Genomic DNA, 25374 nt, shown 5'->3' on the forward strand with positions numbered 1-25374 from the left:
GCCAGGAAAAGAGTCCTCACCCGAAACCAAACCCTCTCAGAACTTGGTCTGGGACTTCTAGCCTCCAGAACTGTGAGAATAAACTTCTGTTGTTTAAACCACTCAGTCTATGGTATTTTGTTATGGCGGCCTGAGCAGACTAATGCACTACCCTTCATATAATTTTTGGCCTGAACATCCCTCTCTTTACTTTTCCGCAACTTGTTGAAGCGTCTCAAAAATATTTAAAATGATATGAACCAGTGTTTATAGTCTGTGGAGGATTGGCCAGGTATCTAGTAACCTATTTGCCAAAAACATTTACTTTTGTTTGCAGTCTGATATTTCCTGCATATTTATAATTATATGCACGAATATGGTAAGGACGAAGACTATGACTGTTTCACTTACATCTGTGTATGAAAAGATAAAGTTAACAAAGACTTTCAATGAGAAAAAGATATGATTTGGATGAGAATGAGAAAGGTGTATAAATATTAAGTTTTCAAGATGGCAGTATTTTTCTAATTAAAAAAAACCCCAAAACAACAACACAAAACCCAGCGTTAGAAAACCTAGAAGAATATTCCAGTTATGGAAAAAGCTATGTGAATATTACCACTTACTATTTTTCAAGCTTTACTTTATGACCCTTTAGCAGATTATAAAAAAAAAATTGACTAGCAGGTTATGATCAGAAATTACTTTTCTGAAAAATCCCACATTTTGCCACATTTGTCTAAGCAGAGAGAGATGACATGTTGATATGTGGTTTATGGGTCATGTTATCTTCCCAATATCTGAAACTTCTAAATTCAGAAACGCATCAGATTCCAAAGGTTTCAGATAAGGGACTGTGGACTTGTATATGTACTGTGTCAACATATTAACTAAATTTATTTCTAAAGTGTCTGAAAAATGAAGCAGATAAAACATATCTCAAACGCTGACCTTTAACAGAAGTTTCCATTTCTGAAACAGATTCTGATTTTTCTTCTCCATTAGACTCATCAACTTCTGCCACTGTTGTTAACTCTGGTTCACTCTTGTAGAGTCTATAATCTGGACCCTTGAAAGAAAGATATGCAATCACACACAAAAAGGCAAAAGTCTCTTTTAAAATGTGTATCTCTAAAAACTCACACTCTAACAATTAAAAGCCTCAGTCAGCTATCTTGGGTATAACACAATTAATATATATGTTACAATCAGGGTAGAAAAAAAGACTTTAAAAAAGATGTTTAACCAGCATATCTTTTGATTTTAAAATTAAGAATATTCCTCTTAGGGACAAAGTCATCAGAACATTTTTATCATACTAAAACTAAAGTCTAAAAATAATTATATCATATTAACTCAATTAGCCCTATTCCTTTTCTCCTTGTTCTCTTCTCCTTGCTTATTACATTTTACATTTATTTGTTTAATCCCCAGACTCTTTTTCCAGTTTCCATGGGTAATGTCTCTCCTTGGCAATGTCCACATTCTCTTAGCAGTTTTCCTAGACTGAACTGCCCACATCCCAACCTTTTGATCATTCCTGGTAAGAATCTTCTTTTCCTTGCATCTTTCTGATCTAAAGATATCATTTTGCTTCTAATATCCTGAAATGGTATATTTAAAATATGGCTCCTTAAACACAGGCACATAAAGTAACCACTTTATGAAAATATTCATGAAAAGCAGAAACTATGAAATTTTATTAAAATTGTGAAAATATTACAAAATAAGAATGGTAAAACTAAAACAGGAAAAACAAATGATAATGTTATATATGAACAAAAAAGTGCTGGCTAAAAGTGGTGTTATAATAAAAAAAAGTTTTGAGTCTAAAATAAATTAAGTTTGAAAAATGAGGGCATGTACGATTGATTATTCTGTGGCTATTGCAGCCACTTACACAGTGAGATCCATTTCTTGGATATCCTTGAACTTGGTGAATCTTCTTTTCTTCGGGCAGATGGACTGGGCCCCTGCTATAACAGAGCAAGGAGCTGCTATCACTGGGCAGAGGGGGGATTATGGGAGGCTGGTCTGTAAAGTCATAGGACCGAGGAAGTGGAGGACGAGGTGGGACTACTTCCTCTTCCTAAAGATTGTAGAATAGTCACCTTATTTAGATAAGCATATTGAATTAAGTATATCGAAATTCTTTGCAATGGTAAGTTAACTTACATTCACTTTAAGATAATTAAAGGGACACTGCCAAGCCAAGAGGTCTCATATTAAAAAGTAAAACCAAAAAATGTTTATGATAGCCAATAACTGGGCTTTAAATTTGACTGCATTTAATTTTTTCTGTAACACACAGGTTAGCTTTACTCTAAAGCTCAACATCAAAACAAATGTATGAAACTACTCTATTTCATTTTAAAAATAAAAGGAAAGAATTAATTTTAAAAAATCTCACTCCATATTGTTTTGCTAATTTTTAAGAGAAAAAAAAACCCATTTCTTTTTGATTGGCTTTTATACAAAATTCAAGACCACAGATGCTTTCAACTAGGTTGACAGTATCTCTTTGTAGTTGTCATTTCTTTATGGTATGCATGATACACAGCCAACTTATCATACCAAACAATGATAAATAAATACTCAAATTACTTAGATTAGAAAAAGTATGAAAATGTTAAAGTTCTAACATAGATGAGAAGTAGTGATTCAATTTTTTTTTCCATTAAGAAAAGGGAAGAAGAGCACATTTGTTAGAAGAACCAAATTACTGAACCAGCAAAATTTCAAGATCAAAACAGTAACTCAAACATATTTAGAAAACATTTTTGTTATGAGTAGAGAAAACTCTAATTCATGTTTTAATTATAAAATAATTTATAGTTAGAGAAACAATCCAAACTTACCTCATTTTTGTACTTAACTGTTGAGAAAGGCTTTGATCCTATCATACCTATTAAAAGAATTGTAAAATATAACTACATACACTAAACATATCTTCCTAAATCTACAGAAAAAAGGAACAATTTCATTTATTTTAAACAAAGCCTTCAGTTTCTAACCCCTCATTTATTAATGTTTTCCGAATTTAAAACCCATTACATTGTTATACAGTAGAAATTAACACATTGTAAATCAACCACACTTCAATAAAATACATTTTAAAAACCCCAATACATTAAAAAATACAAACTGAAATATCTAATATAAACAAGAGTATGGGAAAATGGGTTTTCTCAAATACTACTGGTTTAAGTATGATTTGATGTAATCTTTTAGGAGAGCAATTTGGCTGTGCGTATCAAAATGAAAAATGTGCACTTATTTCTCATTTCCTAGAACCCATAAGTACTAGCAGGTGTGTTTATTATGTACACAGTAATGTTCGTTACATCATGGCTTATGAAAGAAAAACAAAAAAACCCACCCACCCACCCCACCAAAAACCTGGAAGCAACCTACATTGTTCATCAACACTGAAATGGATAAATTATAGTTCATCTATACAATGATTCTTACACAGCTGTTATTGTATTGTATTGTTAAGGAGAAAAAAACATATTGATGAAAAACAACATTTTCTGTTGTGGGGAAAAAACTCCCAAACCCAAAACACCGTGTGCGTTTATAATTTTAGACACAAAACAATGATTCATTTTTGTGTGAGTGTGGTTGGTAAAACTTTTGCTTTCTATATTACATATAAACTTGGGTACTGATTCAATATTACAAAGTGCCTGTTTTCTAATGTCAAAAATCCATTAAGATAACAAGAGAAACCCAATTCTATGTGTTATTCCATTTAGATATATTATTATGGTTAATTAGTGCAGAATAAAAGATGAAGCTAATGTACCTGTTTCTGCAGTGCCTCTCTGCTGTTTGTGTTTACTCAGTCCTTCCATGACATCCTGAATTCTCCAGAGTTCTTTCTGAAGTTGTGCACGCTGAATTCCTGCTGATTCAGTCTATCAGTAAAAATGGACAGACCACATACAGGGGGGAAAAAATAATTAAATACAGTTATAAATTCCACTAATTATATACTTAAAAAATGAGAATTACAGTGGATTAAGTTTTGAGGATATTTAATATGATCTGTGTGACCTTCTCAATTTTGCAAAGTCAATGGCAAAGATAAAAGAAAAAAGCAGAGAAACAGAAAAATTTAATGTTTCAGACCTACACACACTATTTCACCTCTTTTCAATACGCACTGTGTTGCATTATTTACAATCCCAGGAAGGAATACTGATTAGATGGGGCTAAAAATGTGGAACCCTCCCCCAAACCAAAACCAACAAAACAAAACAAAAACACAACAGATCAGAAACTCACAAATCCCAAATTAAACAAAACATTTTTAGGGGAAAAAAAGGAAAGTATTTTAGCCTCTTAAGTTCTAGAACATAGAGACATGCCAAAAAAGAAAAAAAGAAAGGGCAATTTGAAGAGTTCTTACTGATAGAGTTAAATGTATTTGCAGGACAAATTTTCAGTTTTCAAAATTGATTATTGCCATCTTTACTCTATCCTAAAGTTATTTCTCTACTACCCCATTTCATGTCCCTTAGGCTAAATACTCTAACTGAAGCCAAAATAAGATCATCATGGTCAGATTCTAGTAAAACTCTAATGACTCTTATTGATAAATAGAAAAATGATAAATATCATTTTTAGGAATATAACTATAAAAGAAATAGGTAAATAAGTATGATAACTGTAACAATTATGTCAGCCCTGAGATGTGAATACTGATAAAGACTTATAGAGAGGGAATATAAACTATAAAAATCAGATAATTGCACATATAGAATATGTATTACTTTTGCACTAATTTAAAAAATATACATATTTTTGTCTATCTGAAAGGTGTACAATGAAAATCTCATTTTTGTTTTATTTTGCACTTCCTCTGGTTACTATTTACACTGACCAACTTTTCAAACACTTGTTAGCAATGTGAGTTAAATTTTCCATTAATTAAAACTACTCATGTTCTTTGTCTATTTTTCTAATGCATTGTTTCTCCAAATTAAAAAGTTCTTTGCAAATCTAGACAGTGACTTGTTGAATTTTTAGAGGTCAAAGATACTTCACTTCTTCCTAGTATGTCATTTTTCAAGTTTTCTATATTGTCTTCATTGTTTACTTATGTATTTAACAAACACTTATATATATAGTCTGTTTTATTTGCCTGGTTCTATTCTAAGTGCTTCAAAAAAAATCAACACATTTAACCATGATAATAACCCAACAGGGGTAGGTATTATTATTATTTTCATTTTATAGCTGTGGAAACTGAGGTACAAAGCTGTTATGTAACTGGCCTAAGGTTACATGTGCAATGCTACTTCTCATAAGGTGTGTTTCCTAGTTCTGTATTTTTTCAAAAAATGTCTAACTACTGTGGTCTTTATTATATCCTAAAAATACAGAATCATTTTGTTAATTTTTTCTGGAAATTTGGTTGGAATGGAATTGTGCTTATGGGAAGAATTTCCATCGTGATAACGTTAAATCAGGCCATCCATGAACATGGTATAGCAATTATACCACTCCATTTATTCAGGTCTTCTCTTATGTCCTATAATATAGTAATTAAATTTTCATGATGAACTTTTTTTGTTAGGTTAAGTCAGGATTGGCAAACTGCTTTGGCCCATGGCTTCTTTTTTATGGCCTGCGAGCCAAAAATAAATTTTATAATCTTAAGGGGTTATTAAAAACCCCCAAACACCAAAGGTTTTGTGACAGAGCGTATACACCTGCAACATCTAAAATATTTAATATCTGGCCTTTCACAGAAAAAGTTTGTTGATCCCTTGGTTGTATTTTAGATGTTTACCATTTTTTTCTATTGTATTTAGTAACTTCAGTGTTAAGTACAGAAGTCACAACCACACATGGCTACTTAAATTTAGATAATTAAAAATTCAGTTCCTCAGTCACACTAGCAACATTGTAAGTGTCCAACAGCTACACGTGGTTGTGGTTACTATTTTGGACAGCACGCATAGAAGACAGTTGACATTCTATGAGTCAGCCTTACTCTTTATTTGTTGTATTGATTTGTTGCGTCTACTGGGCTTCCAACGCAGATGACCAAATTTACATAGGGTCACAAGCATAAAGTGACTTTTATTATTTTCTTAAACATGTATTATTTCCATTCCTCAGGGCAATGCTTTAAGACAGGTATTGTTATTTCAACTTTATAGATAAGAAAACAAACACCTGGAACTTGATTCCATATCTGCCTATTCACAAAACTGGATTCTTTATGCCAAATGGTGCTGCATCTTCCTCTATTCTAATAAAATAGCAGTCAAGACAATAGGCTAAATAACGGTTTGATAAATGAGAGGGATTTAATAAAGAATGGATAAGATAATTTGACACTTCAGTGCTAAGTGACATAGTTAGCTAGGAGCACAGAACACTCTAGGGCTCACCATGTGTCCAATAGGATAAAGAACTTTTAAACAGTGAGGGATGGGCTACTTTGTGAGATCGTAAGATTCCTATCATTGAAAGTATTGAAACCCAGATGTTAGGTAGCCAATAATGCAAAAACTGTTTAGGGTGTGCATGAAGCTAACAAGGTGGGCTGTACAGTACCAGTCAAAGCCAGTTAAAACAATGTAAACATATTATAATTCTGTACCTGAATTTCACCAAGGCGATCTAGCTGCTCTTGCATCTGGTTCCTGGTGAGAGTTACATCGTATTCTAACTTATCATATTCTCTCCATGCTCGTTCCAGTTCCTGAAATCAGAGCTTTAATTACTTTAATGGAGAAAATGTGCTGGTGTGTTATCAATCCTGTAGTTTACAACGGAAAACATAAAAAATTTTATAACTCATTTTCCTTTATTTTTTTCCTCTCTTTTTTGCTCAATTTAGGAAAAATTTACTGAGGAACTGATTTATTATTGTGCTGCTGCTATACTCAAAATTACTAAAAAAAAAACCCCCCAAAACCCTAAACAACCAAAAAAACCCAAACAAACCCACCTGAACTATTTATTATTTATTCATTCACGACATCAAAATATTCAGTTGATTCTAATATCTAAAGAGTTTTATTTTGAGAAAAGGTGTTATTTTATTCATAGTAATATGTTAAATTTTTCTTGAAAGTGATTTTTTAAAAGGTAGAAGAGGCATAAATAAAGCACTTTCTTATCTGACGTGATTAAAATTTGTCCAGGAATAAAAATACTAAATAGGTTGTATTTTAGCATGTTGGATTTTCAATAACACCATAAGCCTGACATGACTTCACTTAGAACAAATTTACAGTAATGTAATGAAGCTAATTCAGCTAACTAATCTAGTGAATTTTGCTCCTAGAGACTCAATAGAGGTACTACCCACCTATACTTTTCTCCTTCGGGGAAAAAAAACTACCCCCAAACCCTCAAATCATAGAGAAAACTTTCGTACTTGATAGTGTAGGTACTCTTCAGACATTTCAGAGAGTGGTATGAGGTCAAATTGATAAACTAAGGACAGGAACTATATTTGATCACTATTTTGTCACCAGTATCTAGCGTGGTATTGGCACACATGACACAACCAACAAATGTTTACTGAATGCTGTTGTAAAATGAATTAGTAACTCTTGTCTAAGAACTTCCCTTGACCATAGATTTCTTGACTTGAACTGCTCTAAGCAAAGCTCCCCCGGGAAATGTTAGTTTAACAACAGCAATAGTTTTGGGATAAGAAAAGAGGGTACTGAATGTAGAAGAGAGGTTACTGAAAATCATCTTAACAGTTAAAAAAAAAAAAAAAGCAGCAATACTCAAGTTCCTAGAGGTTCTCTATTTTCTATATTCTGCAACTAGCTTACCATTGCTTAAAAACTTAGGCAATGAAAATTACCTTTAAAAATTAAAATGAGTGTTAAAATTTGGGCCATTTGGAATAACTGCTTTTTGAATTTAAGATATCTCCTTATAAGGTTTTTAAAATAATTAATTAATTTATGGCTGCATTGGGTCTTCGTTGCTGCGCATGAGCTTTCTCTAATTGCGTTGAGTGGGAGGCTACTCTTTGCTGCGGTGCGCGGGCTTCTTATTGCGGTGTCTTCTCTTGTTGAGGAGCACGGGCTTTAAGCGCATGGGCTTCAGTAGTCGTGGCTCGCAGGCTCAGTAGTTGTGGCGCATGGGCTTAGTTGCTCAGCGGCATGTGGGACACAGGGCTCAAACCTGTGTCTCCTGCATTGGCAGGCGGATTCTTAACCACTGCGCCACCAGGGAAGTCCATAAGCAGGTTTTACAATGGACTACGTTTTTTAAAAAAGCAGAGATAAACCACTGGAGATTTTTTTATCATCTCTATATTATATAATTTAGGGAGTCTATTATGCAGATTTCACAGTGAATTAAATTTTAAAAAGGCAAAGTGGTAAAGGACTAAAGATTTTAATCTCATTTATATTGTGTAAATATTACCCTCCTGACTTGGCTTCAGCAAACTGTTTTTACCTGAATCAATAAGGATATTGATCTCCTTTAAGAAAAATTGCCTGGAAAACGAAAGAAAAGGAAAAAAAAAAAAGGAATTCCCTGGCAGTCCAGTGGTTAGGACTCCACGCTATCACTGCTGAGGACGCAGGTTCAATCCCGGGACGGGGAACTAAGATCCTGCAAGCCATGCGGCGTGGCCAAAAAATGAAAGAAAAATTGCTTCTAGCCATCTTTTAATTTGTAAGCACCACAAAAACTGCAAATTTAAATAGTGGGCCTTTGAAGGCTTCAGGGAGGGTAAAATGAGGATAACAGACCCAGTGGCAGCCCAGCAATGAAATGAGATGGCATTGCCAGGCTGACACTGAGCCTCTTTTGTAGAAAAGTTCAAGGGGACACTAAAGGTGCTGCAGAGGCAACTAAATACAAGAACATTTTAGGATGGTGGAAATTCTTGTCTTTCTTACAGAAACACATGACAAATAGAGATTGAGAGGTAGAGGTTACTCTACTAATATTCTAGGGGTGAAGAAACACAATATACTTTCAATTTTCCTAACCTGGAAAGTCCTGCCATTGTACTGTACCAGTTGGCCTGAGTCCCATTATCCTGCTGGGCCTGTTTCTGCCTTTACCTCTGGGCTCCTCCAGCATGATTATGGGTGGGTAGTAACACAAGTCAACAGGGACAGAAAGAAAAGAGGCAGCACTGGCATAACATCAGTTCTCCTAACACCTGGCTGAGTATTTCATTAAAGAATTTAGTGGCTTATACAAGTACAACGTTAAAATCTTTAAATATGAGATTACTATTTTTTTTGTCAAGAATATATAGGTACACTAAGGCAAATAAAAGGGGTAATGACTTGCAAATATACAACTATCTTTAAAATCACAGGCAGAAGTCAGGAAACACAGCAGTGCTTTCAATAAAAACATGGACCTTCATGCCATACAGTTAAGAGAATGAGTTAAATCCTGCAATTTACAACCACATGGATGAACCTCAATGTTAAAAAAAGCCAAATAGTATATACTACAAGATGATACTTTTACTAAGTTCAAAAACAGGCAAAGCTAATGTAGAGTTTAAAAGTCAGGCAGTGGTGTTTGGGGAGGAGCCATCACTGGGAAGGGAGTTTCTGGCACGTTAGTAGAATTCAGGGCCTTGCTACGGTGTTAGCCATATTTGCGCAGTTAAACCTGTGTACTTTTCCGAGAATATGACCTACTCTAACAAAGGTTAAAAAAAAAAATGTGTGTGTGCATGTGTGGAGTTGCTAGAGGGATGGCAGAAAACTTTTAAAAAAGTTGACTTAGTCCAAGTTTAAGGCTTGGAACAAGTACATTTTAATAGTGGTTACTTCTTTACAGTCCGTATTGAGGCAAGACTCAGCCACCGTGGGGAAAAAAATAAACAAACTACAAGTAGGTTCGCAATCCTCAGAGGCAATGAAACCCCAGACTACCGAAAAGATGAGAGAGGATTTTTTAAAAATTTAATTAATTAATTAATTAATTTGTCTGCGTTGGGTCTTCATTGCTGCGCATGGGCTTTCTCTAGTTGTGGCGAGCGGGGGCTACTCTTCGCTGCGGTGTGCGGGCTTCTCACTGCGGTGGCTTCTCTTGTTGTGGAGCACGGGCTCTAGGTGGGCAGGCTTCAGTAGTTGCGGCACGCTGGCTCGGTAGTTGCGGCACGCAGGCTCGATAGTTGCGGCACGTGGGCCCTAGGGCACGTGGGCTCAGCAGTTGTGGCTTGCGGGCTCTAGAGCGCAGGCTCAGTAGTTGTGGCGCACGGGCTTAGCTGCTCCGCGGCATGTGGGATCTTCCCGGACCAGGGCTCGAACCCGTGTCCCCTGTACTGGCAGGCGGATTCTTAACCACTGTGCCACCAGGGAAGTCCCTGTTCTATTTTCTATTTAAAAAATGAAGGGTGGCGTGAAGGAGGAAGTCTGGGGAGGCGCAGGAGCTGGGGGTCCGTGGGGCTGAGCGGATGCCATGGGCCGCCGGCACTGCACACAGGACCCAACCCGTGCCCAGGGCCGTGGGCGCGCAGAAGTTCTCAGCCCTGAAGGAAGTGCTCTTCCACTGCCTCACTGAGCCAGAGAGGTGGAAAGGCTTCTGGCTCAGCTCTCTGAATTTGCCACCACCAAGCAGATCAGTCCCGGCCCCCTCAGAAGCATCGTGAAGAGCCTCCTCCTGGTTTCAAATGGTGCCTTGAAGAAGAGTCTCACAGCTGAGCGGGTCCAGGCTGATTTCATAACTCTTGGGTCTCAGTGAAGAGAAAGCCACCTACTTTTCTGAAAAGTGGAAACAGAATGCTCCCACCCTTGCTCGACGGGCCACAGGTCAGACTCTGATGATTAACCAGCGTATAGATATGGAGTGGACATTTGGAGTGACGTCTGGGGGCAGCGAACTGGAGAAAAAGTGGAAGTATGTTTTTACAATTAAAGTTGGTGGTTAAGAAAGGAAATCAAACGGAAAATTTATACATAGAATTAACCTTGCCTCAGTTCTACAGCTTCCTGCATGAGATGGAGCAAGTCAGAACCAGCATGGAGTGTTTCAGCTAATTTCTGTCCCCTGCATCTCCACCTCGCCACTCCCTGCCCCCTCCTCCTCCCCGGTGACTGCTCAGAGAGGCCGCTGGCTCCCAGGCCTGTGGCCGCTCCTTTGGGCCTGCTCGCCCCTTGGGAGCCCAGGTGCAAAGGTTTCTGAAAAACAAAGGATTAAGTACTTAAGGAGCCTGACAGGCTGGTCCTGAAGAGACTTTGTTGAGGGACCCTCTACCACCTATCTCCCAGGTCACGGTTCAGATATTCAGAGAAGTGATTGCATCTCAGATGCAGGGGAGGAAATAAGTTGAGTCACCTCCCTTTCCAAGTTCCAGAGTAAACAAATGGTCTATCGCTCTAGCACTGAGGACCTTCCCCTGCAAAAGAACAAGGAAGGGCTTGCTTGTGGCTGAGGGAAGAGGCGGACTCCGTGAATGCCACACGGGGGAGCCCCCAACAGAGTTTGTATGTTTGTGGTGGTGGTGCTTTGTTGATCGGCCTTTAGTGGACACATGTGTAAGAATACATGCTGGGTCTGCTCTGAAAAAAAATGAGGCTTCACTTCAGGTTTTGCCCTGTTGTGTGTAATGAGGTGGGCCTTTTGAGGCTATTTCAGCTTGTTTTGGTTCACGCTGACCTTCTCTGGTGGTTAGAAGAAGAATAAAAAAGGTTCTGAAGAAAAAAAAAAATGAAGCATAAGGCTTTGGTAAGGAATTGGCAGTAGATTTTCTGTTTCAAAATAGAGACGAGTCAGTAATATAGATACGTGACTATTAGCTTCTTAAGTGCCAACAACTCTTCAATTTTAAATATTACAGATTAATGTCCACTACTAAACCTTAGATAATTAAAATACTGCGCTATCTAAATTTACTGTTAGGTTTTGGGGATTAGGCACAAAAAATATTAATTTTGGCCACTACCACTCAACAATAACAATTCTGTCAACTGGGTATAAGAAGCAGTTGATTTCTGAGATCAGTCAAGATAAAGTTAATCTGATCTCGTTTCTACCTTCAGAATATAGAAATTTCTTGCCATACATTTTTAAGAATGTGTTTAGTAATTTGAATAATTTTTTTTAAAAAAGAATACCTTTTTTGATTTTATACTTGCCTTAGTACATAACTGCATCTCAAATAAAAATCACTATTTACTAAGCACACATCTTACTATACTATCTAATAATGACTACTATATTGGCTTTTAAATATTTATTTATTTATTTATTTGGCCACGCTGCACAGCTTGCAGGATTTTGGTTCCCCTGACCAGGGATAAAATCTGGGCTCCCTGCAGCGGAAGTGTGGAGTCCTAACCACTGGACCCCAAGGGAATTCCCCAATATTGGCTTTTTTAAACCAAAAAAGATGTTGCAAGGGACCACATTCAAACGGTATAAAGTGAGGTTCAACTAAATCAGGCATGGTTACAGAGCTACCTTTATTTTAAATTTCTAGTTTATGATAACAATTATAGTCATCTGTTTTGGCTACTTATAATCTTTAACTCATTGCCTAATTATAATCTTTAACTCATATATTTAGTTTCTCTTCTAATCTTCTCTTTGAAACAAAACAATATTCCATCTCAAAGAAAGTCGTTACTTTTTACTGTACAAATTGAAGATATAATAAATTTTTATAATTATAAACTAGAAAGGGCTTCCCTGGTGGCGCAGTGGTTAAGAATCCTTCTGCCAATGCAGCGGACATGGGTTTGAGCCCTGGTCTGGGAAGATCCCACATGCTGCAGAGCAACTAAGCCCATGCGCCACAACTACTGAGCCAGCGCTCTAGAGCCCGCAAACCGCAACTACTGAGCCCATGCGCCACAACTACTGAAGCCCGTGCGCCTAGAACCCGTGCTCCTCAACAAGAGAAACCACTGCAATGAGAAACCCATACACCCCAACAAAGAGTAGCCGCCACTCGCCACAACTAGAGAAAGCCCGTGCGCAGCAACAAAGACCCAACGCAGCCAAAAATAAAATAAATAAATTTATTTTAAAAAAAGTAGAAAAATTAGAATACAGGATAAGATGAAAAAAAAAAGACCGATTATTATGCTACCCTTTTGTTAGCATTTTTGTGAATTTTCTTTTAACCTTTCTCAGACATACACAATGGCAATTTCCAAATATAAACAAAAGTAGCCCACTAGCACCCAAATTCAATAGTTATCAATACATGGCCAATTTGGTTTCATCTACAGCATCCATTTTCTATCCCTGTGAGATTATTTGAAAGCAAACACCAGCCATCATATCATTTCATTTATGAATACTTCAGTATGCATTGCTAAAGAAAAGAAATGAAAATGAAAAAAAATAACAGGCAAATTCTTACTTATTTAAATCATTAATATGTATTCTTTTAAAAAATATTAAAATATATATACATATATGTTTTTGTGGTGGCACCGCGAGGTTTGTGGGATCTTAGTTCCCCGACCTGGGTTAGAACCTGGGGCCCCAGCAGTGAGAGTGCCAAGTCCTAACCACTGGATTGCCAGCGAATTTCTTTTTTTTTTTTTTTTGCCAGGGAATTTCTTAAAAAATATTTTTAACTATAACGATTTCCCTACACCCCCCCCTCTTTATTCCCTTGCTACTTATTTGTTGAAGAGAATGGGTCACTTGTTCTGTAGAATTTCTCCGACGCTAGATTTTGTTAATTGAATTCCTGTGGTATTGCTTAGTTTGCTCTTCTGTTTCCTGTATTTCCTATAAACTCCTAGTTGGATATTGAGGCTTGCTGAGATTCACATTTGATTTTCCAAACCTCACAAGTATTGCTGGGTACTTTCCACTGCAGCACATCAGGAGGTGTATCACACCTGACTGTCTCTATTTCTGGGAATGCAGTATTGTGATCATGAAATGACCAGGGTATTTAAAAACTATCTTGAAATCTTTCAAAGCATACTCATGACAATTCATAGATGTCAACAGATCTTCTGTTAAAAAAAAAATCACACTTTGCTGTCACCATGATTCTCAGTAGCTCTTTGTTACGCTGAGAATGAGAATATGAAAACATTTAATGTGCAAGCTTCTCCTCAGGGAGGTTCATTTGCCCTCCTCCCTTGCCCCTTTAAGTTTATCCATTCTAGTCTAAAATCTCCATTTACTCATGGCCCTCCCATGCAGAAGCCGGTTTAAAACATAAATAAGTTTAATGGCAGTCTATACATAATGCTTATTGACTATGTAACCCTGGGCAATCTCTCTGTGCTTCAGTTTTCCATTTTAACATAGTAATAATAGTACCCTTGTCAAAGGGTTATTATGTGGCTTAAGTACATGTAAAAGCACTTATAATGGAATCTGGCACTCAATAAACTGCTCCAGAAATATTCACAGTATTTACTATTATTTCATATATTGGTCCTATTCTGCAGTAGATAAATGCATAAGCCATCTACCAGCCATTCGGGATGACTGGGGGCCTTTATACTTGTTTTCTGATATCTGAAAGTCCAATTTTAATTAATTAATTAACTAATTAATTATTTTGGTGCCAAAACCCAGGACTGAACTATGAAATCCCAATTTTAGATTTTTGAGTAAGAGAATCTAGATTTGATTCCAAGTTTCAGAAAGTACAAATTAATGACCACACAGACAGTGAAGTGGAAAAGAAAGTATACAAGCCCTAGAATTAAAAAGTCCTTGATTTAGGTGTTGACTTTTTCATATTGGCTATGTCACTTGGGCAAGTCATTTAACCTCTATGAACCTGAGTTTCTTCTTCATCCGTGCAGTGGAGGTAATAAAAATGAAAATAAAATGGAGATAATAATTACATCTATTTTGCACAGCATTTGCTTAAGGACCAAACCAGACAATACATGTACAAAATATAGAAATACAAATATATTTTATTGGGTGAGCCCCACATTCTCATCTAAGATATGTGCATAGCGTCTGCTTTACCTGGCTCCTTGAATTATTGGAAAGAATAAAAGAAGCACCTGTTAAGTGGATAAAGCATGAGGATATTTCTCTTACAGTTAGAGATAAGGCCTAATGTAAACTCCCCAAGAGAGGTGACTGTAGCAGATGTTTATGCCCTCTGCCCACCTGATTTCAAGAAACCGTGGTTCAGCTCCACGTGTGCCAGTGTTCGTGGTCAATTAGCTAAGGCGGTTTGGAAATGTGGGTGAATTAAGGACCCTGGGGCAACTCCGACCAAGGAGTGATAGATAACCTGGCCTCTCCGCCTCTCCGCGGAAAATTCGGAAACATTCAGCTCATTTCCTCAGACGGTCCCCTGAGGGTCGCCCACAGTGGCGACCAACTCAGAAGTGAAACCTCTACTGGCTTTTCTCCCTCCCTGTCTCATTTTCCACACTCCCTCCCTCACTTCTGCTTCCTGTAATCGCTCCCAAATAAACTTTCTGAGCCCAGGTCCTCATCCCAGGCTCTGCTTTCAGAAGAAAACCTAAGCAAAGACAGCGACACATTGAAAACTTTCAAGGTATAACTGCTATAAAAATTTTTCTCACTAATCAGGCTTAGGTTACAAAGAAGTAGAATAAAATTAAAAAAATTAAAACGAAAGAAAGAAAAAAAGAAGTAAAGGCCAGGAGAGCACACAAAGTCATTATATGCTTAAAGCATGTGTGCGTGCGTGCATGTGTGTGTCTGGTGGGTGGGGCTTAGGGAGAGGAGATGCTGCATCAAGAATTAAATCAAGGACTTCCCTGGTGTCGCAGTGGTTAAGAATCCGCCTGCCAGTGCAGGGGACACGGGTTCAATCTCTGGTCTGGGAAGATCCCACATGCCGTGGAGCAACTAAGCCCGTGCTCCACAACTACTGAGGCTGCGCTCTAGAGCCCGTGAGCCACAGCTACTGAGCCCACGCGCCTAGAGCCCGTGCTCTGCAACAAGAGAAGCCACCACAATGAGAAGCCTGCACACCACAACGAAGAGTAGCCCCCACTCGCCACAACTAGAGAAAGCCTGGTGCAGCAACAAAGACCCAACACAGCCAAAAATAAAATAAATTAATTAATTTAAAAAAAAGAATTAAATCAAACACAAAGGGAACACTGCTTTACATGTTTACCTTGTGTTAGTCCTAGTTTTAATACCTTAGTGGCCGACCAGGTGAGGAGAAGATGTTCTCAGAATCAAAGCTTTGATCTACGGAGGCCTTAATGTTATACCTCATATGTTGTATCTTTTATAACTCAAGGCTTGGAATTGAACCAATGCCCCAAATCAACTATGAAAGAATCAGAGGAATCCTTTGGGATTCTGCTGGCATAAATGTAGTTCAAATTTACGTCTAATCAACATCCATTGAGTGCCAACCATATGTCCAGTAAGTTGTTATAAATGCATCAATTATAGCTACATGTTTACATAAAGGCACAAATAATATACTTTGTATTCTATGCATTAAAACATGTCTTAGAAGAACATATTGAGGGTTTGTAATGACCACTGAATAATGCTGAAGGCAAAGAAAAAAACCCCAGGAAAGTGATCATATGGGATAACAACCAGAGAATGAGATACTCAAACATGATTAATTTCTTTGAACATATTCTGATAAATCTTCCATCAGGACTGGAGTTACCTTGGGATGGAGCAAATTCTAAGCCTATGGATCAGATTTAAGTTATGAAACCTATTTGGTAAGGGAAGAAGTAACAGTTTAATGGAACATTGTACATCCCTAGAACTTTCCATAACAGACATGACATCATGAAATAGTTTCTAACTTAATTTTGATTTGACTCAGGTTGTCACAGGGATACTGAGCTTTTCATTAGCTTGGAACTGACAGCTTAACCCCTCTTCCCCTTTCTTATCTCATAATCAGCATCCTCTATTTCAGTCAGCCAGTCAGTTCTATTTTTTGCTTCTCCAAACATATCCTGCACATTCTCATCTCTGGGCTATGGTTCAGAGTGTTTTGTCCTGTGTGGACTTCCTCTTTCTTCCAAATCTTACCCATCACTGATGAACTAAATGACTTCTCGCTTACAGACAACATTTTAGGTTCATATAGTTTCTTTATGATGATATTATAAAAAGCCACGTAGATCTAAGTCTTCAGGACTATGGTTAGAAGACCTGCATTTGACCTCTGGGCATTGCATTTATTTGCTTTGTAATGTTGGGTAAGTCATTCAGTTCAATCATTCATCACATTTTTTTTGGGGGGGGGCTGCGTTGGGTCTTTGTTGCTGTGTGTGGGCTTTAGTTGTGGTGAGCGGGGGCTACTCTTCATTGTGGTGCGCGGGCTTCTCATTGCGGTGGCTTCTCTTGTTGCAGAGCACGGGCTCTAGGCGCACAGGCTTTAGTAGCTGCAGCGTGCAGGCTCAGTAGTTGTGGTACACGGGATTAGTTGCTCCCTGGCATGTGGGATCTTCCCGGACCAGGGATAGAATCCCTGTCCCCTGCATTGGCAGGCGGATTCTTTTTTTTTTTTTTTTTTTTTAAAAATTATTTGTTTATTTATTTTATTTTATGGCTGTGTTGGGTCTTCGTTTCCGTGCAAGGGCTTTCTCTAGTTGTGGCAAGCGGGGGCCACTCTTCATCGCGGTGCGCGGGCCTCTCACCATCGCGGCCTCTCTTGTTGTGGAGCACAGGCTCCAGACGCGCAGGCTCAGCAATTGTGGCTCACGGGCCCAGTTGCTCCGCGACATGTGGGATCCTTCCAGACCAGGGCTCGAACCCGTGTCCCCTGCATTGGCAGGCAGATTCTCAACCACTGTGCCATCAGGGAAGCCCTGGCAGGCGGATTCTTAACCACTGTGCCAACAGGGAAGTCCCAATAATAGTATTTTTTAAAAAAAGAATAAGTATATTTAATATAAGGTACTTAAGAGGCACAAAAACCAAGTTCTGATTTATATAAAACCATGGTATATTCCTTTAAAAACAGTTCATGTTTGGAATGTGAATTTAGTGTTTAGAATTGAAGCCATGTTGAGATTCTGGTAGCTTCACAGCTTGGAAAGACCTCTCTTAGTTAAGCTATACTGTCTGTGGACTTTCTTAAAAGGTAGCTGCCCCCTAAACAGCTCACTGAAGGTACAGACAAGGGTGTGTTAGCAGTTTTCTATAACAGGTGGTTTTTCCCCTTTCAAAGGGCTGCTTGGGCAGGTGCTCTTACTGTCTTTAGAAATGATGACATCATAGGATCTAAAGTAGACTGTTTAAACTCATAAAACACTCAATTTATATACTCTAAGTAAGACTTTTAGATTTGGTAATCCCAAGAGACTCTTTATTAAGTAACTCGACTATGGGTTAAAAGATTCTGCTAATTATATTTCTCACTCAAAACTATCATCTAAACTTAGATCACACTGCAGCTATAAAATGGTAATGCTGACAGCGTCTTAAAAGCATTTCACAGGAGCCTGTAATTGAAATGGGTGGTTAAATGAATCCAATTACTACCTTCCAAAAATTATTATAATAAAACATTTATTTTCTTAACACAATAAATTTTAACATTTTTAAGAACTTTTCATTTTCATAATGTATAACCAGGTGTATTTATCTTCTCTGTAAAACTTCTTCACAAAGAACAAAAGCCCCACTAATTAAAAAAACAAAAAGACCACCCTTTGTTTTTGTTATTATTAACTAATAATAACAAATTAAATTTTTGTTATAATAAAGAAAAATCCTAGAGAAAGCCCAATTAAATAGAGATATAAATAAATAGGAAAAAAAAAAAAAAAAAAAGAACTACATAACATTCCAGTGACTCTTACTAGGACAGAAAATCTGCTACTTACAGCAGTGGCTCGAGAGAGTTCTCGACACGTGCTAAGCAGTCCATTTTGTAAATCGTCCCTCTGTAACACCACGGTCTGAATGGCTGCTGGATTATCTGCATTCATTTCTATCTCTTGGCTGGCTGACAGCAAAGCTTGCTCAAGCGTGTACTATTATAATAAAAATGATTACACTTAATATTCTGCATCATCAAATTAATTCTTTTTTACTTTAGTTATCAGTGTCCTGATAATAATGATATACAGTAACATCAATTGTAGATAATAAACATAATTGTCCTACTTTCTCCTTGTGGAGTTGCTGAAGTTTCTCTTCCAGAGCATGTACCACTTTATCTTGCTCACATAATCGGCTTAACTTGACCTAGGTTACAAGAGAAGACGTCTTTTGTTAGCAATTTTTAATTTTCCCTGTAATTGGATTTAGGCATAATAAAAAAACACATTTAAAACAGCCATGGAATAGCTAATTAGGTCAGTCTTTATTTCAATCAGTAAAATAAAAACTAAAATATAGCTTATAAAGATAGAATGCTTAAAAAATGCATATAGAGTAAAAAAGCATTTTCAACCATACTATTTAACCTACATAATTCAAAAGATTCTTAGTAATCAGGCAGTCTCATATGACTTTAATGAACCATTTTAATGTGGTTGAGATATCTTCTCTACAAACTGCTGGATAGGTTAAGTAACTTATGCAGTCCTTAATTAAAACGCAGACTGGATTCTGTTTTTATATTTTTAAAATTATGTTCTTATGTTCTTCAGAAAAATCGCTTCTAACTACAATACAAATAAAAACACTACTAATGGAGAAAAATCACTTTCAATAGTTTTAATGTTTTAAATTCTTGGTAATACCCCAATTTTTTAAATTATAAAAATATGAGCGGGTACTTTAATAAAATTTCAATCCCGCAATAAACCAGTTCACTGCATGTCTGAAAATAAAAACCCTGGACAAACTGTAACTATGTCCCAAACGTTACTGCATAATGATAAGACAGCAAGAAATTTGAAATTCCACTTTCTTTGCCATTTATCTACTAAAGTAACCACCTTATCTTTGTTAGACAACACAACTCAAGCTACATCAGATGGAATACAATTGAAATGAGAAGGAGGTACAATTCAGTGGAATAAAACCAGGGGAAAGGAGGGAAGAATGAGATATAAATAGGGACGTCAGTGATGTAAAATATGATTAAGAACAATAACAAAGGATGCAGTGACAGAATTTCTAGAGGCCAATACTTTCTCTAGATGACAATTTTACTTTGTCTCCAATCCTGCATAATTTTATATCAGAAATAGTCTTTGCTTTCATTTAAGTGATTCTAAATTATGGTCAACTGCTAACTATGGGCGTGGGGTGGGCAGGGAATAAATCAGGAAGTGAGGATTTAATTGGCGCAAAAGAAGAAAATGCTACTTATTTGATGTCATTTTGGACGGCAGGAGAGGAAGAGGAAATTTTTTGTCATGCTTAGTTCCAGTGTTTTGCCAGAGAATATGACAGAGCATTGATAATATATCGCATGCTAATACGTACATCAATATCTACTTCTTCAGGTCTGTATTTGTACAATGTGCCTCTACATTCATCCTGTGACAGCTATAAGGGAAAATGTCATAGAGCAACTTTAAAAATAATTTTAAAAATACACATTTAATTAGCTTATAGCTAATATTTTAGATTTATACAACAGTAACAAAAATGGGTTTTTAATGATTCTTATACTTTTAGAAGTTTAATTCAAACACAGATCATTACAAAAATAGAAAATTATTTAACAGTGATACAATATGCAAGATACATAAGAATGATGTTAACTTAGGCTTGTCAAACAAAATAATAAGCTGGCCAAACAAAATTATACAGCACCTTACATTTTCCATTTGCGAGACACACATTATTTTAATGAAAAATTGACAAATACAATCGTAGCAACTGAGTTGAATCAAATTTTGAATCAGGCATATTTCAACAGTCAAAACCATAGCTTCACGGTATACACATAATCACACAACTGTGTATGTGTACACTCAGATGCCAACACATCTTAGCACAGTTTTATTAACAAAACCTATAACACGTTGTATACATATACATAATATATAAACACACATACACAATATAGACTTATCTTGTTCCTCTGTCTTAAGAACTAAAAGATAATGGAGGAAAAGGATGGGTTTAATCGAAAAGAGGTAAAGCACTCAAAAATCTCTTAAAACTGAAAGCCTACATTATAAACTATGGACAGTCAAATTGCATAAAAAGTTGGTAAGTGTTTGCTGACACCATGTGCTTCATTATATTGTAGTGAATTATTATTCAGTGTATTTAAACATCCTTTTTTCAGCTTCTTCCAAATATCTTTTGGTCAGGCAAATCCTCATTTCTGATGGTGCTTACCAAGATTTCAAAAGCCATCCCAGTCAGTTATACCCCAGGTCACATCATAGCGCCTCTGCAGGCAAAACTGCACTATCTCTCTTGTCTTTTAACTTTATATTGACTGCTAGACAGTAACAAAAACATAGTAGGAAAATGTAATTGGGGCTCACTGCATGTTTACTAAATGGTACACTTTTTCTCAAAGTGGGGATAGGAGTAATGTATCCCAACTACATTCTAGATTGGAAAATTAAATCTTGTCTATACATATACAAATGCACAAGAATGTAAAAGTTACAACTATATACGACCTGTCTGTAAAAAACTGCTTGACATTTACATCTCAAGAGGCATAATTTAAACAGTAGATAACTTTAAGTGGATCTAGGAATGTGGGAATCAGGAGATTAAAAATGTAAGCATTCCAAACATACAATAATAAATCCTGGATTTCCATATTTCACTTCAAGACACTGCTTTCACGTACCTCATGCAAATGATTCTGTGACTATTTAGGGGTATACACAGTGATTATTAAGCCACAAAACTTTCATAGAAGTGAACATCACATGAAAAATGAATTTAATGACAAAAGTCAGAATATTTGTGCACTATTTTAAAATAAAGACCACTGAATATGTCCTGAGAAGTGTCAATTGTCATTCTAAATTAAAGCACCCAGATCCAAGAAAATAATTTGTACTTCCACTGAAAAAAGGAAGTAATGAAAAATAAGTTTTAAAATGCTTAGATCCAGAATAAAAAATGTGAGATAATGTTAAAATTAGTATTTCTCATTTTTTAAGAAATAAAAGATGTAAAGCCTTAGCTACTAAATGTCTACATATACTTTGCTTATTTAATATTTAAAGTTAAACGCCAAACAGCTTTACTAAACCATGGAATGCATAATTTGAACATAACTAGTGGCTAGTGCTATATCTAGATTAAAATATGCTTTGTACCCTATATCCCAGGGTCAAAAGAAAAAAAGACAAGTATTTTAAAATGGAAACTTAGTAATTTGTAAGAAATATTTAGGGTAATGGTATAATATTTTTATTTAGGGAATCTTACTGCATATTCATTTTCATATCAGTTGGCATATTATAAAAAAGAAAGATGTGTACTGTGTACTTATAATTTTAGAGTGGTATCTCCTTAAAGCCACAGAAAAAATATTACACATATAAATTAGATTTATTTTGTTGTACCTGTATTTTTGGTACCAATGAAAATTTATTTAAACCTTTTATCAACTTAGTCAATAAAGATAATTAAATATCAACTAATAAAAATCTTAAAATAATCAACCTTCCACTATATTGAATACATTTCTTTTGCCTGTCAGAAGGAAAGCATAAGAAAACAAGATTATTCTTTAAATAATTAACTTTTAAGCATGGCCTATTTCCCATTACTGATAATAATTACTGAGGTTTTTCTTAAGAAAAGATGAATATAATTTATTTATTTTTTAAAAAATTTTATTTTTTGGCCATGCCGCATGGCTTGCGGGATCTTAGTTCCCCGACCAGCGACTGAACCCGGGCCATGGCACTGAAAGCTCAGAGTCCTAACCACTGGACTGCCAGGGAATTCCTGAATATAATTTATTAAAAAAATTTCCATCTAGAATTGAAGTTTACTATTTTGTCCTCAATATGAAAATTCTACTAATAAGAAAGATGTAATTTCATGAATATTCTGATTAACTCAAGTTCTGCATGAAATAATGTTTCATGGCAATACTTTTTAGCATTTTTCAAACTCATCTTTAGCAAAAAAGCTCTGAGTTTGAATACCTTTGTTTGAGGTACCTCAGCAACACTAGAAAAGTAAGTGAAAGGGGGCTACGTGGTAATTATATAAGCTTGAGCAGTGCTCAAGCTTCAATCTGAGAAGCGTATTATACAGACTTTACTGACTATATAAGGATATGTATTATATAATATTTAGAAAGTCAGAACTTTTTCATAGTAAGGTATCTTATAATCTTTTTAAAAACTGGTTTGGCATTAAGTTAAAACAAAATCACTTTTGCCAATTAAAATTCAACTTTCTACAGTATCCCTTTTTAAGTACGTGAAATATATATATGTGTATATATATTTTAAAAGCATATGAATATATATACAAAACACAAAAAAAAGACTTTTGGGGAAATATTTGATAAAATTAGACTTTAATTTCTATGAAAACTCAAAAATGCTTGTTGGACTGTATGTATTTGCCAATTAGTCTGTAACCTTTAAAGCAATTATTTATCATGTGATTAATTTCACTGATATTAAGTATGTTACAAAAATTCTGGTACAAAATTGTACTCGTGAAAGGTGGTAGAATGATTAATAAACGCAGAGGAGCTTTTCAACTTGAAGCTCACTTAGCATTTGTTTTGAATCAGTATTAGATCCTTTTTTTTGACTAATTTTAAGAAAATTACTGGGACTTCCCTGGTGGTCCAGCGGTTAAGACTCCATGCTTCCACTGTACGGTGTGGGTTCGATCCCTAGTCGGGGAACTAGATCCTGTATGCTGTGTGGTACAGCCAAAAATTTTTTTAAAAAAAGAAAATAAAAATTACTGCCTAGGTAATTCCTCAGGTGTCCTCCTTCTTCTAGGAAGATGCAAACACAGAGGTTCTCCTGAGAGAAAACCTGAATGGCTATGATTCAGAAAAACTGGTCATAGAACACTATATTGCCACTTTATTTTCAGCTAAATTTCAGGAACCTATTAACACAGCATTGCAATGCAATGTCAGAAAAGCAAACCATCAGGTGTACAATATAAACTTTCACAAAGATTTTCTTTGAATAGTAACATGATAATGGAAATCTGGAGAAAAAAAAAGATGTAATTTCAATTTATAGAATTTTATATTAACAGAGTTTAAGAAATACATCTGTCACTTTTATCTACCAATGATACTCTGCCATAACTAAGTACTTTACTACTGGCTGATTAAAGAAAAGTATCATCTAAAAACTCCCTAGATTTGATAGCACTGACAGTCAATATCGATTACCTGGCTGCCCATGTCAAACCCAGGCATGGCTGCTGCTGTTACACATTCAGATCTTCCTGTTCTATACAATATCAGGTTTTTTTCTTTCAAGTATCAATATGAGGAAATATATTTATATGAATCTATTACTCTTTCGGTATTCAAGGTTACTGATGCTATATAAGACCAGTCTCAGATACCTCCATATTTTTGACAGACTCCAGTAAGAACTTTTAGTGCAACTGAGTGATTTCAATCAGCAATGACTTCTGCACCATCAACCTTGATTACCGATCAATACAAAAAAAGAAAAACCAAACCAAATGGAACAGAAAATCCCAGCTCTCATTCTTACTGGAAATATACAAAATGTGAAAAATGAAACCATAACCTATTAAAAAAGAAGGCCTTTGATCTCACATCAATCGGCATCATATAAAATTATAAGCTGACAGCTTCAGACACTGAAAAAGGTATCAATTCCAGAACAAGTGCTAAGGTTGTCAGTGTGGCTTTTTAGAATGAAGTGTCAAGGTTCTAAAATCTAGTGACTTTAATAAGAGTGGTAAGATTCCATTCTCTTTTGAAAAGAAAGGCTGTTTAACTTTAAATATTTAGTACTTTATCTCCTTATTGCTAATTAAAAACTATGCTCAGAAATAAGCCACCCATCCACCAACTGTTTCAGTCTCCCAGTTTACAAGGCCCATGATGCAGACCCTCAAGGCGCCCAGTGCAAACCAGAGGCCTTTAAAGACAGTGCGAGCTCAAGGTGCTTCTTTTTACCAGGTGCTTTTATACATATTTTAATCAAAATATATATTCATTTTTCATGTTAGTTAATTTTCTCCCTCTGTATGATTTTTAAAATATTGTAACAGGTCGTAGGCCACAGTAATTTGAGGGGGTTGAAGTGGAAGAAGCTGATGTTGTGAAACACACAGCTAAGAACATTTAGACCATGAAATACAAAAAAACTGGATAGGAATGTATAACATGACTTCTTTTGCAGATCTGCAGATTACCAAGGTCCTAAATTAAAGCCAGCCAACTCCATGGCACATATTTTGAGTTAGGGAAAAGAATGGGGTAAGATATGATGATCATGATGACTACTACATAAGAGGGAAAAGAATACAGGGAGAAGATACTCCCAGTATGGTAAGAAATGGCTATCTTTAGTTTTTACCATACCACAGTACAGAAACAACCTTTAAATAACTCCC

At 36.1% G+C, this 25374-nt stretch overlaps 2 protein-coding genes and 1 pseudogene across 23 annotated transcripts in view; 2 read left to right on the forward strand and 1 right to left on the reverse strand.

Annotated features, from left to right (window-relative positions):
• Positions 1 to 25374, forward strand: part of LOC309641237 (uncharacterized protein) — a 487119-nt gene that overhangs the window by 57487 nt on the left and 404258 nt on the right. The window lies entirely within an intron of this gene.
• PLEKHA5 (pleckstrin homology domain containing A5) overlaps positions 1 to 25374 on the reverse strand; it is a 236905-nt gene that overhangs the window by 15447 nt on the left and 196084 nt on the right. For 9 of the 21 annotated variants that reach the window (XM_082421059.1, XM_082421058.1, XM_082421033.1 and 6 more), the window contains 8 exons: positions 20870 to 20905; positions 20290 to 20352; positions 19018 to 19098; positions 18735 to 18884; positions 6599 to 6700; positions 3788 to 3899; positions 2838 to 2884; positions 931 to 1048 (listed from right to left, as the gene is read on the reverse strand). In XM_082421059.1, the coding sequence (XP_082277185.1) occupies positions 931 to 1048; positions 2838 to 2884; positions 3788 to 3899; positions 6599 to 6700; positions 18735 to 18884; positions 19018 to 19098; positions 20290 to 20352; positions 20870 to 20905 (709 nt within the window). Of the gene's footprint in view, positions 1 to 930; positions 1049 to 1879; positions 2069 to 2837; positions 2885 to 3787; positions 3900 to 6598; positions 6701 to 18734; positions 18885 to 19017; positions 19099 to 20289; positions 20353 to 20869; positions 20906 to 25374 lie in introns of all 21 variants that reach the window. The other 12 variants (XM_082421054.1, XM_082421062.1, XM_082421057.1 and 9 more) reach the window with 3 other exon arrangements.
• On the forward strand, positions 10408 to 11162 carry LOC309641235 (COMM domain-containing protein 7 pseudogene; annotated as a pseudogene). The gene has a single exon. The product of its transcript is annotated as a COMM domain-containing protein 7 pseudogene (transcript).

The sequence above is a fragment of the Balaenoptera physalus genome, assembly GCF_965194825.1.
Source record: "Balaenoptera physalus genome assembly, chromosome: 13".
NCBI classification, from domain to species: Eukaryota; Metazoa; Chordata; class Mammalia; order Artiodactyla; family Balaenopteridae; genus Balaenoptera; species Balaenoptera physalus.